At 50.8% G+C, this 14,966-nt stretch overlaps 1 protein-coding gene across 1 annotated transcript; it reads right to left on the bottom strand.

The window, feature by feature from the left end:
- Nucleotides 1-597: 597 nt before the first annotated feature.
- LIPG (lipase G, endothelial type) lies at nucleotides 598-10,521 on the bottom strand. Its single transcript, XM_062018803.1, has 10 exons — nucleotides 10,377-10,521; nucleotides 10,072-10,259; nucleotides 9,068-9,247; nucleotides 8,310-8,421; nucleotides 6,978-7,202; nucleotides 6,020-6,262; nucleotides 5,111-5,231; nucleotides 4,343-4,561; nucleotides 3,816-3,908; nucleotides 598-2,232 (listed from the first exon to the last, which is right to left on the bottom strand). Exons 1-10 carry the CDS (start codon nucleotides 10,492-10,494, stop codon nucleotides 2,211-2,213), a joined length of 1,521 nt encoding a protein of 506 aa, XP_061874787.1. The 5' UTR covers nucleotides 10,495-10,521; the 3' UTR covers nucleotides 598-2,210.
- Nucleotides 10,522-14,966: the final 4,445 nt, after the last annotated feature.

Below are 14,966 nucleotides of genomic sequence, written 5' to 3'. Positions count from 1 at the left end.
TGCATCAGCCAGAGAGAGCAAGTTACACAAAATCTTGCTTTCCCTCAGCCAAAAGCTGTAGTTGTCTTGCTACAGCTGAGAGAAACAGGGTGGGAAGGAAAAGTTCATGTTTTTCATGGTCTCTCCTGCTAAGTGTAGCCAGTGATGGGAAGGGGCAGACAGAAACCTCCCTCTGCTGCCCAGATGGGGACTTCTGTGATGTTAACTCTGAATAAAAAAAAAGATGATCCCTTGGGCACTGTCAAAATCATGCTCCCTGGGCTGGACTAAAGTTAGCACTCGAGCTGTAATGGTGGGCAGCTCTGGAGGATGACAGAGTGGCTTTGCTCCGCTCCCGACGACAGTGGGTGGCAAGTGGGAGAGTGGAGGGAACAAGCCTACCTGGCAAGACAGATCGGAGAGGACCAGAAAGGAGGGTGCTGGATAAGGGCACCTACTTGTCAGCACACACCTGCTGCTGCTCTGCCTCCATGTCCTCTTTCTGCTGGGACAAGACTGCGGGTGTTTTGGCAAGGCACCTCAAAGCTTGTGGTACATCAAGAACAGGACTTCACCAATTTTCAGAGAGCCCTTTATTTGTTTTTGTCTTAAGGCTTATAAAAACAGTTACTCACAATGAAAATGATGAAAACTTTACATATGTACAGTATGAGAAATAAATTATGTTTAAGTCATACAAAAACCACAATATACAAATAGGACTTTGAAACCACTCAATGTATGGCACGGTGACAAGTCACAGACACTTACAAAGGCCTCAGTTATTGAAGCCTTTGTGTAAAACCATGGAAAAGAAAGAAAGAAAATATCCCCAATATGCTTGCTTTGGTTGGACTGAAGCTCCACAAAACCCCAGAGAACTGCAGGCCTCTGAAGGACTTGCTAAATCTTCAGAACTCAGTGCACCATCTGGCAACACCATGCTTTACAAAACAAACTGCCTCTCTTTTGCACGCCAAAAGTTCAAGAGTCACTACACCAAGTCTCCTTCCAAAAACAAAGGAAAAGAAAGAAAGGAAAAAACCAAAAAGAAACTAGTTGACCTCTGACAAGGTCCACTCTGATGTGGCAGACAGGATAACTGTAGAGTCTGGACAAAGACAGCTTCACCTGGCACCAGGGAATCCAACCAGGATGCTATGGCAATGAGAGTAGGACGGTGTCTGTTTGACTCAAACAGGTGGCACAAAAACAAGGTCTTAATTATGTGTTGGTACTACAGCAACACCTGAACATGAGGCAAACATGTCAGTAGTTAAAAGGACAGGTGCACAGCTCTCTTGAAGGCTCACAACCTTCCTCCTCCTCTACAGCCAATAGGACAGCTGCCACTTGCCTTTTACAAAGAGATCGACACACGGGATGATGGGGCTTGGAGCAACCTGGGCTAGTGGAAGGTGTCCCTTCCCTTCTCAAGAGGTTGGAATTGGATCAACTTTATGGTCCCTTCCAACCCAAACCATTCTGGGATTCTATGACTGGGCAAGTCTCGCTGCAGACACTGACTGGGGAGCAAGCAGCAGGTGCCAACACCACGACCTGCCATTTGCACCGTGTTCTGCTCCCGTACACAGGTACAGGGAGGACAGAGTGCCACCTTCTTACAAAGCAACATATTGAGATTTCACTATCAGCCAGATAGAGTGGGTTATTTTTAAAGCTAGCAAAGGACAACTTGAAGTTAAGTGGCATTGTGCTCATTCCCACCCCTCCCCTGAACAACCCCCCCACGCTTGACCTGTGCAGGTCTCATCTTCCCACAGCGCTATTGGACCCTCGGTGACTCCTACGGTAAATGCTGGTTTGCTCTTGGCAGCAATGTCAGCAGCAGTCTGATGAGCAGTTGGCATGGTTATCTTCTCAACTCCACTGGCAAGCAGTCCACAAGATCATTGCTGAGGCCTGGATCTGTGAAGATCTCACCCACAGTCCCCGCTAATGGGAGCGGGGCAGGAAATGCAGCGTGTCACAGGTCAAGGTAAGGGTAAGTGCAGAAGCCAGGCTCCTTGGGGAAGGGAAGATGTAGTTTTAGTTACTCTAGGTCTAGAACCCCAGTCTATCAATTGATCCCCAGTTTACTCCATCTGATCTAAGATGTTTTGTGATGAAGAGCTAGATGATTTAAGTGCTTCCAAGCCAGACTTCTGCCAGAGCAGCTTGCTACCTGTGTGGTCTTCATGCATCTCAGTTGTGGGTCTTTAGAGAAGTCTTCAGAGCAAATTTGAGACAGATCTGGAACAAACAGAGAGGGGTGGGGGAAGAAAAAAAGTCTAGTTAAATGCAAAAGCTAAGAGGAGTAATAAAGAATTGCCAGAAAACTCTGGAACATCAAGAACAGGTTTAGACAGTACAGGCTGGTATTTATCCTGTCAAAGCAGCACTTTGCCCAGTAGCTATTCAATGAGCCCGGAGCAGATATTACACACACAAGAGGCCACATTATGCACAGAAATTACAGGCCTTGACACCATGCTCTGCCTGTTGAGATCCATTCAGGGTGAATGGGTGTTTGCAGACTCCATCTCTCAAGAAGGGAACTAGAATTTTCCAGTGACTTAGCAGGAGTGGAGAGCTGAACAGCAAGTAATTGCTGGTGATGTCTGGGAGGAAGGATGGTTTCCTAGAAACCCATATGTTGGAGATCAGAGCTGCTCCTCTGCCTCATGCAGAAGCTGTACTCTACTAGTAAGCAGGGAGGGCACATCTGCCAGCAATTCTGTTTTATGGAGGTTACCAAGTAGCGTATCAAAACAGCCTTTCATTGTACCTGTAGGAATATTTACTTGATCTTTCAAGACTTGTGGCAGAGCAACAAGTTTTAGCACAGGGGTTTCATTCACAGAACTGTTTGCTACTGAATGTAGCAGAGCCTACTGGCTTCTGCCAGACCTGGAACTGTACCAGCTCACGGTCCTGAGCTGAGCTCTGCTGCCTGAGAGGGCTGTGCAAAGCAGGACATCCACAGGGCTCTACCAGCCCCAACAAGCCCTTCGTATCCGGATCAGAGGGGACAAAGCTCTAAGTTTACAAACTGACATTTGAGAAGCCAAAAAGGCTGGGCTTCACCTCCTGGAGGAGGCTGTCACTTAAGTCAGATGAACAGGGATTCATTCAGTCTGAAGCAATCAAGCTGTCAGTGCTGGGACCAGCCTTACGGGAAGTCATGTTTTGAGGACTGATCCTAGGTATCTGGGAAGTCCCCCAGAGGTTAAGCAGGGCTGAGATGCTCTGGCAAGGGCTGAGCTTGCATTCTTCTGAACCAGAAGAACATGGCTGGAGGCAAAGCAGAAAGAGCCACTACCGTAACACCAAGCCCTCAGCTATGTCTTGGCTCATGCAGTTGAGCTTAGACTTGAACCAAGAGATTTCCTGGCAGCTCAAGATCTTCTACCAGACTGGAACAATCTCTGAGGCAAATTCCCTGCACTCCAACTTCCCCTTGCTTTACAGAGCAGTTAATAGATGCCTCTAACTAGCTCTCTATTATGGCACAGATCTTGGCTAGTGGTAGCACCTCATTTTTAGCATCTACCACTACAACAAGCAGACAAGTTCTTGGACCCAAAGACTGTGCTATACCCATTTAACTAAACATGTAAAGGTACAAGATGACAAACCAAGATCAGAAGCAAGGCTGATACCACCTAGTTAGTAAAGGCACAAGTGAAAATTAAGTCTAATAGTTGGGAATCTTGGGCTGGAATTTACTAACTTGGGGTTTTTTTAAGAGAAAAAAAAGTGTTTCAGGAGGCCACCACTCATCCCAGCACAGCCACACGCATCAGACAGGATTCCTCTTCGCTGGTTTTCCCTACCTCTTTGGCCATTCGTCTGCGCACTTCACAAACCAGAGCTCTTTTCCAGGAGATATATCAGTTAGCTGGGAGTCCTCCACACAGAAAGCAAACCTAGGGAGGAGGAAGCAGAAGTTAAGAGAAAGCATCTAGTTTAGGTCTAGCTTGTTGTGCCTGTTAATAATAGCCATGCCCATCTATGTTTCTGTACTGTCAGTACTCCAACCCTCCAGGTACAACCTAAACCATCCTGAAGGAGGCTGAGTCCCCAAGGGCAGGAAAGACACTGTTACAGTACCTAAACAAAGCAAAAGAACACCACAGACCTGATCTGCAGTGACTAGTTTTGCTTAAAGCCCAGTTTGCAACCTCATGCTGGCAAGTAACCCAACACTCCTACACCATGAGCGAGCATTACCTGGTAACGCTAAAAATGAGAGTTCAGGACACCAACTAAGTCCAAAGCATCAGCTTTTCTTGCTAGGTACTGTTTCTCCTTTTCAGCGAATTTTCAAGTCAGCCCATCTGCAGCCTAACACAATTATTACCTCTGCTGGGTTTCCCCAGACTTCACACGGATACGCCTGATATGCAGCTCCTGTTGAGACTTTGCAGGACGGTACCAGTAGCTCTTCAGCTCTTTCCAGAGATCGTACCATGACTGAGATGTTCCTTCCCAGGTGAGCTTTATCTTTAAAAGCTCACCCATGTCCTCTTCAGTATAGACTAGAAAGGTGTTGGTAGCGTTGAGGCCAATTTGATCAAGCCTGAAAGACAAGCAGAGGCTCAGTGTTTATTTCTTCCTTATGGAAGCATGCCAGATTCTCATTCATTCCATGCAAACAGAGCCCTTTGCAGATGAGTAAGCCCTCCACATTCATCTGTCACCAGTTAGCAGCCAATTACACCACAGCGAGTTTGGGGAGCTGGTTCAAGACAATGCATCATGTATTTGGCTCAGCCATCCTTCCATAGCTTGAAGGCAGATTTCATGCCTCGTGTTTCTTCTGGGAGAGGCTAGAGGAGGTCAGCAATGCCTCCAGAGATGTGTGCTTTCAGACTATACCCAAAGGGTGGAGGGGGAAACCGAAACAAGAAGCGGTGAAGGCAGATATGTAGAGGACTGGGCACATCAAATTGCTCTCTCAGCAAGAAATTATAATTAAGTTATTGGATTAAAAGGTTTTGAATGGTGATGTAGTGAGGCTTCTAGGCTCAGGTGTGCAATGCTAGTGTCACCAGAGGCAAAAGAATGATGCCACCTTGTCTGGTTCCAGTGACCTTCTTAATGAAATGCAACAGGCCAGTTTACTTACATTTCTAAAGAGAGGGGTTCAGAGTCTCCATTGGTGCCGTGAAGGGTGACAGAGAAGGTGGGATCAATGTCTCCCAAGCTCTTGTAGCTGAAGACATGCATCTTCATCTGATAATGGTAGACTGGAGAGAAACAGGGAGAGCATAAATGGAAACAGCTTTGTTGAGAGACAGCATTGCTCAGCACTGCTCTTGGTGCAGTAACGTTGTCTGGCAAAGGCTAGACCCTTTCTTTGAGACATCATCTATGTCTTTTTCTGGCCCTTGCTGCTTACAAAGCTGACATTTACATGACAGCAGCAGCAGGCCCCCTCTGGAGAGGGCTCTCCTAAACTTAGCCTGCTCTAAGGTTGGGCTGGTTGGTCTTGCAAGTATGAAATGTAAGCTCCAGTCCTGCTCAAAAGGCATGGCACAGGACAGTGAAACACTAATGCCTGGTGCTGTATTGCTTTGAGGTGATGCTGCTCTCCCACCTCTGCACCTTTCCCAGCATTGACTGAGCCTAGAGAAGAGGTGGCTGAGAGGAGATTTGATCGCTCTCCACAACTACCTGAAAGGGGATTGCAGTAAGGGTAGGGGTCCATCTCTTTTCTCCAGTAATGAAAGCTAGGACACAAGGAAATGGGCTCAAGTTGCACCAGGAGAAGTTTAGATTGGACTCTTTTTACTGAGAGGGTTATTAAGCATTGGAATGGGCTGCCCAGGGAGGTGGGGGAGACCCCATGCCTGGAGCTATTGCATAGCCATGGAGATGAGGTGCTGAGGGCCATGGGTTGGTGGTGGGCTTGGCAGGGTGAGGGGAGGGCTGGGACTCAACTTTAAAGTTCTTTCCCAACCTTAATGATTGGATGATTTCAGGAGTCTCCTTTTGGAGACAAGACCACGCTGTTGCCAAGAGGGAAAAAGCATACCTTTGAAAGGCATGTCAGCTCGTGTTTTCAGGTACATCTTGCTGTTCCTTCTGGGCCGCGTTTTCCTGGCGTTGTAGCCGATGCCGCTGCAGCGGTTCTTGCGGCAGCTCAGGCAGATGCCCTTCTTGAAGCGGCTGGAGTCGGTGCACTGGAAAGCGAAGCTTTGCTTGTCCTGGTTCACCAGGGAGTCCACGAAGAGGTGCACAGACCGCTCGTGTTCACACTTAACAACCTCACCGATGGCTGGGGAGGAAGAGTTGCGTTCTGTTTAAGCGTTTGTCGCCTCAGCATCTGGTAAGATAACGAGCTGTGCCTTTCTGTAACCCAACAGGAGCTGGCCATGCCTAATCTTAACTTGTTTCAAACAGTAGCAATTCAAGAGGTCACTGAAGAGGACCATTCACTTAGTCATTGCCATGAAAAGAGCTTTAAAGAGGATTCTAGGCTCAGCATAAGACAACCATAGTTGTCAGGAGGATGGGACAGCACTTTTTTCTGTAGTGTCCAGTGACAGGACAAAGGGTAATGGACATCAGCTGGAACACAGACAGTTCTACTTAAGAAAAACCTGTTTTACAGTAAGGGTGAGGGAGCCCTGGCCCAGGCTGCCCAGGGAGGGTGTGGAGGCTCCTTCTCGGGAGGTTCCTGTGCCCCCTGATAGAGGGGAACCTGCTTTAGCAGGGGGTTGTGCTGGATGAGCTCTGCAGGGCCCTTCTCACTCCCATCATTCAGGGATTATGTGATAGTTCCTAATCAGCTGTTAGAGTAAGAACACGCTGCTTCAGAACTAAAAGCAAGCCTAGTTTCTAGCAACTATCTCCCACTAGCACAAGCAGTTTAGAAAGGAAAAAAATAGTTTTGTCTGCTCTTGCAGATCAGGTCATCCCCCAGCATCAACCCAAAACTATTTGTGAGGAGTCTACATTGATAACAGACAAAATAAGCAACAAGAACTTACTCCCGTAGGCGATGGCTCCCAAGACGTCACTTAAACCACAGCCAGGCTGGAAGTCTCCTCCATTGGGGTAGATGTCAACGTGGCCCACGGGCATCTGGATCCCAATGCTAACGCCCAGTGTTTCCCTCGTGTAGGTGTGAAGGACATCCACAAAGTTAGCATCGTCGGGGGAGAGGCGCTTGCTGGGGTCCACTCCCTCAAACATCGGCCCAGCTGGATCCAAGCCTGGCATTAGAGACAGGACACAAGATGCCAGGTAAGAAAATGGGTTACTGCATACAGAATATAGCCAGGAGCCTGCTGTGAGCAGCCCTCCTAACCAGGTACCACACAGACAGTCCCTGGCTCTCTGCTGATCCTGTCCCACAAGATCCCTGCACCATGGAGCAGGTGAAGATGTCCCACACCAGTTTTGATGCAATACAAGGCAGCAGCAGCACCAGTCTGCTCTACAGCCACAGCTCCAGATCGCCTCTTGAAGGCAGCAAGTCTTTGCTAGGTCACAGTGAAGGGATACTTTGAGAGGTGGTAGATGACTGACCACCAGAAGACATTCACAACCCTACAGAGACTGTCAGTAGCCCAAGCTGTCTTGGAGACACTTAATCCGTTTTCAGACTGGACATACGGAGGGACTAATAAGAGTTTAAGCACCAGCCAGGTAATCCTTGCATCTGAGATCCCATTCTGCTAAGCTCTGAGCATCACCCCCACCCTGAAGCTGTGCTCCTGAGCCATCTCCCAACTGCACTGTTAGGCAATTTTCCTGCTTAACTAAATGCAGATATTTATTGATATGCTCTGAGAAAGTCTTACTGTCAGTGTCACATTTAAATGCCTTAATGCAACCCATGCTCTTAGTTCTCACATGTTGAAATCAGCTTTCTTCTGGAAGCAGAAACGCTCTCCAAGATACCTTCGGAATGAAGAGCTGGTCGGGTTTTTTTTTGCACCAAACACCCCATGCAGTGCAAGCACACCAAGCAGCACCCAATAGCTCTCACTTCTATTAGCTCATTAGTTTACAAGCCACAGTTATAAAAAACAGCATCACTCAGTGGCTTAGAATTTGGGCAATAAGAACTTGAACCCTCATTTCACTTCAGATATGCTCCGGATCAGGTTGTCCTCTGAATGGTTTTTCATTAAATGCCCTCCTGCATTTGGGGTTTAAAACGAAAGACTCCTACTCCCCACTGCCACCATAGGTAGGAAACTCATCATTTCTGAGTGAGCAAGCCCAAAACATTGCAGCAACACAGGAAACGAGCCTCTTCGGGGAAACTCGCTGCTGCTGAGGAAAAGTAAGAGACAGCTCAGAAAGCCACTTGCCTGTAATTCTGCCTATTGTCCCATGGACGTGGTTACCAGCAAAGCCAGCTACGTGGGCACCCAGGCTGTACCCGATCAGGTGGACGTTCTCGAGCTTGAAGAGTGGGTTCTCCTGTGGGGAAAAAAACCATCCAAGATGTGGTAATTTGCCACCTTGTGTTTCAGGGCATCTAGCACAGCTCCTATCTGCAGGACTCTAAAGTCCAGTTCTAAGAAGAGATTGAAAGGAGTGGGCAGAGAAGCATGCTTCATTTTTAATTCAAGACAAGCTCAGCAGTTTGGATAGCACCTGTGGCTCGCTCCCAGACACAGTACCCAGCTTCCAACCCCAATTACAATGTTCTTTGAGCAGCACCTGGAGCAGCTTCCCCCAGGGAGCTGCCAGCAGGTCTCAATACCGGAACAGTGCCACATGTAGCAACGTGGGGCTTCTTTTTCACCTTCTTGCCAAGCCAACACAGACTTTAAACCCCCAACTCCCCATCACTCAGACAGGACTCCTGAATGAGTCCACTTTGACATCCCTGCTGCACTTCTTTGACATCCCTGCTGCACTTCTTTGACATCCCTGCTGCACTTCAGCATCTCCCAGGCAAGCAGGGCAGCGTGTGCTGGGGTGAGAGCCGAGCACAGCTATGAGCCATCGCCCCGCCGAGCCTTGGGGTTGGGATTACACCAGAGCCTTCCCCATTCTGCGGGCTTCCCATTCCCTTGTGCAACAGTCCCTTACAACAGAGGCTGTGCTTAACTCACATTACCTGTAACCAGTCGAGCAGCCTCGCTATGCTTTTTCCAACAACCTGCGTGTTGTTCACAGCATCGGTGTAGAGCTGGTGGGCAAGCGAAAGCCAATCCACCACCACCACGTTGGCATCCTTTTCCCTCTCCTGAAGAGCAGACACCAAGCTGCCCAGCCAGGTTTCAAACATACCGCTCATCTAAAAGAGAGATTCAGCTGTTAGTTTCCAGCTCGCAGGACCAAGATGACATATTCACAGTTATTTGGATATCATTTACATATTCTGCTCCAGCAGGAGGCTGCTGCTCTGCAAGCCCCACTACTTCTCAGCACTGCACTAATGATGTAAGAAAAACAGGTTTTGAGAGACTCTGCAGGTAATTAGCTGCCTTGCCTTTTAAGGCAGGAGGGAGAGGCATTCGTTACATGCCACCTTATCACCTTTTTTTCTTCAGAGTTTCAGAAATTCTGATGGATTGCAATATTATTATACCAGCCCTGGTACGTTGTTTGCACAAGCCCTGGTCGAGGTGATAAGTGCCACGCACTCAGCCACCTCAAACTGCTGAAGAAGAAAGTTCAATGAATTCTCCCTTCCCTCGGTTTTGGGGGGGGGTGGTTGTTTTAATTGAGGGGATCTCACAGCAGAAGTAAAGACTGTGGACACACAGCTAAAAAGTTCAGAAAATGAGTATGTGCATCAAGACAAGTGCCACCTTTATGGCAGTCAGGTAGTTGGATTTCAGGGCAAAAAACCTCAAGTCCTCCGTGCCCCGTTCGCATGACACAGGTGCGAAGCGATTCGGAGCAGTTGGGAAGGAGTTCGGTGATTTCACGCTGCTCTGTTCGCATCGCTCCAGACACCTCAGGTGCACCTACTAAAACGCCACAGTGCTCAGAATCTGAAGGGCTGTCCCAAATCCCCCGATCCCCGAGCCGCAGGGCAGCCTGCCCCGTCCTAAGGGGACAAACGGAACGCGGAGCGTCGATCGTCCCGAGCCGCGCGGCATGCCCCGTACTTACTGTCCAGCCGTGGATGATGAAGAAGGTTTTCGCCGTCACGTTGAAGTTGCAGCCCTGCAGCCGCCCGCGCTGGCCGATGGCGAGCGGGCAGCCGTCCTCTTCGGCGTGCGCCGCGGACCGCAGACTGAACTTCACCTGCGGCTTCGGCGCCGGCACACGCTCCTGCCTCTCCTCCAGCTGGTCGGCATCTGCAAAGCAGAACAGGAGAGAAAGTCAGAGCCGCAGCCCTCCTCACCTGCGAGAGGAGAACCTGCTCCTCGCACGCCCCGTCCCATCCCCGCGCGGCTCCGCGCTCGCTCACCCACCTCCCCCTCCACGCTCGCCTCCTCCCGCAGCCAGCGCGGGCTCCGCCACCCGCGGAGCGGTTCCCGCCGCGACGCAACAGGTCGCGGCGATGCAGAGCAGGAGCACGAGCCTCGCCATGGCTGCGCGGCGCGGCGGGACGCGGCTCTGGCGGGCGGCGGCTCCGCGCCCGGCGTCTGGCCCTTTAAGCGGCCGCGCGGGGCGGCGCTCGTGGCACGATGGGGCCGGCCCTGGCGCCGCCGGCCCCGAGCGCCGCTCCCATTGGTCACGCCCTCGCTGACGTCACGCCCGGGCTTGAATGGAACGGCCACGCGCCGGCGAGGGGGGGGGGGGGCGGGGCGCGGCCGTCACGCGTGGGGGGGGCGGGGAGGGGAGGGGAGGGGAGCGGGGCCACGGCGCGGGGGGACTGATGCGGGGAGGGGCGGGACACGCCGCGGGATGGGGCCGTGAGCCCGCCGGGGTGGGCACGGGTGGAGGGGAGATGGGACACGCGGGGGGATGGGGCCGTGAACCTGCCGGGGTGGGCACGGGTGGAGGGGAGATGGGACACGCGGGGGGATGGGGCCGTGAACCTGCCGGGGTGGGCACGGGTGGAGGGGGAACGGGACACACGGGGGGATGGGGCTGTGAACCTGCCGGGGTGGGCACGGGTGGAGGGAAGATGGGACACGCGGGGAGATGGGGTCGTGAACCTGCCGGGGTGGGCACGGGTGGAGGGGAGATGGGACACGCGGGGGGAGGGGGCGGTGAGCCCATCAGAGTGGTCACGGGTGGAGGCGGGGGAGGAGGAGGGACCTGGGACATGCAGGAGGTTTGGGGCAGTGAGATCGCCGGGGTGGTCACGGGTGGGAGGAGTCCAGGACATGCAGGGGGTTTGGGGCAGTCAGCCCGTGGGGGTGGTCAGGGGTGGAGGGGATGGGACACACAGGGGGATGGGGCGGTGAGCCTGATGGAGTGGTCACGGGTGGGCTCCACAGCAAGGGACAGCAGGGACTGGGGCGGCCCCACAGAGGCTGGTTCCCCGGGTGGGCAAAGTGGCAGTGGGACATGGCATGGCAGAGGGCAGGGTGGGCTGGGAGCGTGTCCCTGCTGCTCTCACCCACACACCCGTACACCGGCGTGGGTGCTATGGTTTTGGCTTCACCCGCGGAGCCCCAGCCCATCGCAGGGCTCTGGATGGGCACAGGATGCTCCCGCGGGGCATCTCCCGGCTGTCAGCCCTCTGCTGTCACACCAGCGGCACCAGGAAGAGTTCTGAACCCTCTGTTGAGAAAAGCTAACCGTCTATCCTGCCTTTTTTATTATTTTTGGTTCTTTTTTTCTTACCGATCCTGTGGTGTGAGAGGAAGTGATGCTCCAGGACACGTGTGTCTCTTTCTTCCCCTTCCTCAGCCCGATGGCTCCTTCCCTTTTCCTCTAATCTCACAGCAGAAAGTAAGGAATAAGCACGAGATGCTGTGGTGTATAAACGTGGCAGGGATGAAGGCAGGGAAAAGGTGCAGGTAAATGTTGGAAAAGAGGAAAAAAGTGGAGACCTTGAGATCTAAAACCAGTCAACAGCAAGGGGAATTAACAGGAAATCAGGTAGGAGAGTTGCTTTAGCTCTCACTAGTAGATGTTGACAGAATTCAGCTGACTTTCCAGCACTGTTCTCCTGGGATGCGCTCCTCTACCCCCCAGCCACCTCCTGACTCCACGAGGGTTAGCAGTGTTAGGTCCATCCAAGGATGAATTTAGATGAAAATCTATTCCTCTCCTCTCTTTTCTAAAAGGTTTTCTCATAGCTCTGCTACATGCAGCAGGTTTTGTCTGGGGTCTGCTGCTCTTCTCTTGGGGATCACTTACAGAAACTCTTCGTTTCTGACCCGTTCTGGGAGGTACTCCAACACCTCCAGTTTCAGGATGGGGGATATGATAGCAGGTGCTTCTCCCCAGGGAACGTGGGTTTGAGTGGCGTGTCCTGGGCCACAGCCTCTCTTGCAGCTGTGTGGTCCCTCTCAACGACAGCAGAGGCCTAAAAAAGAATGGACAGAGGTTTTTCAGCTGATGGACTGACTCTTACAGGAAATGAATCCACCAAGTCTCATCACCAAATGCTTCACCACTTAAAGAAACTCCTGGTGCCAATAAAACACCCCCAGACCGTGGGTCAGTGTGATGTCTTCTCATTCTTCCTCCAGTGCCTTTGCATTCAGCTGATGCCTTTTCCTATTGTCAAGCTGTCACGGGTGGGGACATGTCCTTCTTTTGTCTGTGCAAAGCCAGGCTCCAGGAGTAAGGAGGGGGTGGGGGGGGGGAGGTCCTGCATTTTGCTTCTGACTCTCAAGAATGATAGTAGCAGTGAGAATAACTTAGCAACAGCAAGGAAAGAAGTGCATCCAAATAATCCCTGGCTGCTTCAGCCAAAAGGTGACGATCGTCCGGGGAGATGGTCAGGAGCTGTCGTGATGGGCATCACATCACTGCCACGAGTGAGGCTCTGTGCTGACCTCTCTGTAACCCTCGTGGCCTGGGGTGGGGGCAGGAAGAAGGCTCCCACCGAGAGCTGCTTGGAAGATAACAGTTCTTTAAGTCCAATAATAGTTTAAGGAGAAATTCCTACTTTGTATTACTTTTTCACTGTGAAAGATTTCACGGCTCCCAGACGGAACTTCTGGATATTATAGCAAGTACTAATAAAGCAGGGTAAAATAGATAATAATCCACTTCAAAAGAGATGGAAGCTCAATATGCTACAGCACTGGATGCTGGAAGCTTTGTCACGGCAGCTAATGTGAGCCAGGCAATGCCCAGGGAGATGTGAGATACTGGCTGTTTTTGGAGGTGATTTTGTGGCTCTTTTGTTCTGTCCATCCCCCTAAAGAGCTCCATTTGGTCCAAAAGCAGAACAGGAATGTTTTAGAAATCATGAGCATTTTCATAAGAACTAGAAAAACGTCCCACTCAGCTGCAGTCACAAGCTCTTTGCAGGTGGGTGCTGCGTGGCTGAGGCTGGTTTCCTCCTCAGCACCAAGCAGCGTGAGTCAGGGCAGAGCCATGAGATGGAGAGGCAGAAAGGACATGAGAGCAGTTAAGTCTCTTTCTTAGTAGCAAAGAGCTAAAATCAGTACGATATGGAAATTAATGTGCCAAAACACTTAAAGTTCTAGAGTCTGCTGGTGATCTTGGGGAAGGATTGGACAGTTTTTTCAGCAGTCTCATCACTTGAGAGGTTTCCATGTCTGTGCATCCAGCAATGAGACTCTTTCAATACTGTTTCTATATGAGCAGGTCATCTCAGACCCGGGTCTGTGTCTTCTGCAGGAGCTGTGATAGCAACAGGCTGTCATGGAGCCTTTTGCAAAATAATTATCTTTAATGCTTCTATCTCCCTGTCTAAAATTAGCATGCTGACACCTCCTTTCCTTGCAGAAATAGCAGCAAGAAGTAGGGATGAACTGCACCATCAAAGCCGAGTATGAAAGGAAAGGGGAAAATCCTTCCGCATTGCACAACCTCTTAAAAAAACCTGCAGAGCTAAGAGTAATCCTGGTGTGAGTGGCTCTGGAGATCACCAGGGAAATAAAAAGCATCATGGTATGTCAATGCTGCTGTTGTTGCACCCTTCATTGTCCCAGGGATGGAAAGAGCAGCAGGGAGAGTGTTTGATTGCCCAGGACAGGGTATCACTGCCTTGGGGAGCGGCTGCAGGAGGGATTTGCAGTGTTCCCATGGTGTGGCTTGCATCTCGTCCGTTCACCTGGCTAGGAAGGTGCAAGTGGAGCATTGGGCTGGAGTGAGCCCTCCTGGTGGGGAAAACCTGTGGCTCAGCAATTTGTGGGGTGCTGGTTACTGAGAGCCATGGCACAAGAAGAGTCTGAGGTGTTCCTCTTAAGGACTGCTCATCCGCCAATGATTGGCTTCATTGTTTTAGGTCAGATGTTCCATGTCTGAGTGATTATTCCTATTATGCAAATTTTTAAGTCCACATTTAGAAACTTGAGAGTGTTTTACACACCCTCCATTCTTCCTGCCTGGTTTTTTTTCCTCTGTTTTCAGTCTCCAGTGACAGAGGAAGTAGGATTTGCAGGAGAGGAGGAGGAGGAGGAGGAGGGGAGAGAATTATTCTCCCTCTTATATTTTTTTCCTGTTTTGAGTTATAAAACAGTTTTTTCAATTATAAAACACAGCCCAGGCAGCAGAATTTGATGGGATTGGTGTTAATTTCCCTCTTGGCTCCTTTTGCTCACTTTGTTTCTGAGATGATGAGGGTAAGGGCTGGACTGGAGAACAGAGAGGGAAGGGCTGCTTGGATGGGAACACTGGGGTGCACTGGGCTGGGGGGAAGGACACAAGGGAACCCCAACATAGGATGGGTGTGCACAGTTGACTGTAACTCAAAGGGTCTGTGGTGAAACACCATCCCGAGTTAACCCTTGCATTGCCCCACGCCTGCTCAGCTCACGACCTCTCGGTTTGTCATCATCCCATCATGCCACCAGTTATTTTATACTTGGCTCTTCCTGCAGTGGAGGGAGATCCTATTTGTGTGGTGCAGTTTCTGCTCTGGATGTTTTTGTTCTGGGAGCATCAAACTGTGGTGAACACAGGCT

This window comes from Colius striatus, chromosome Z (assembly GCF_028858725.1).
Source record: "Colius striatus isolate bColStr4 chromosome Z, bColStr4.1.hap1, whole genome shotgun sequence".
NCBI classification, from domain to species: domain Eukaryota; kingdom Metazoa; phylum Chordata; class Aves; order Coliiformes; family Coliidae; genus Colius; species Colius striatus.
The sequence above is the reverse complement of the archived record's forward strand: the minus strand, read 5'-3'. Positions and strand labels throughout refer to the sequence as shown.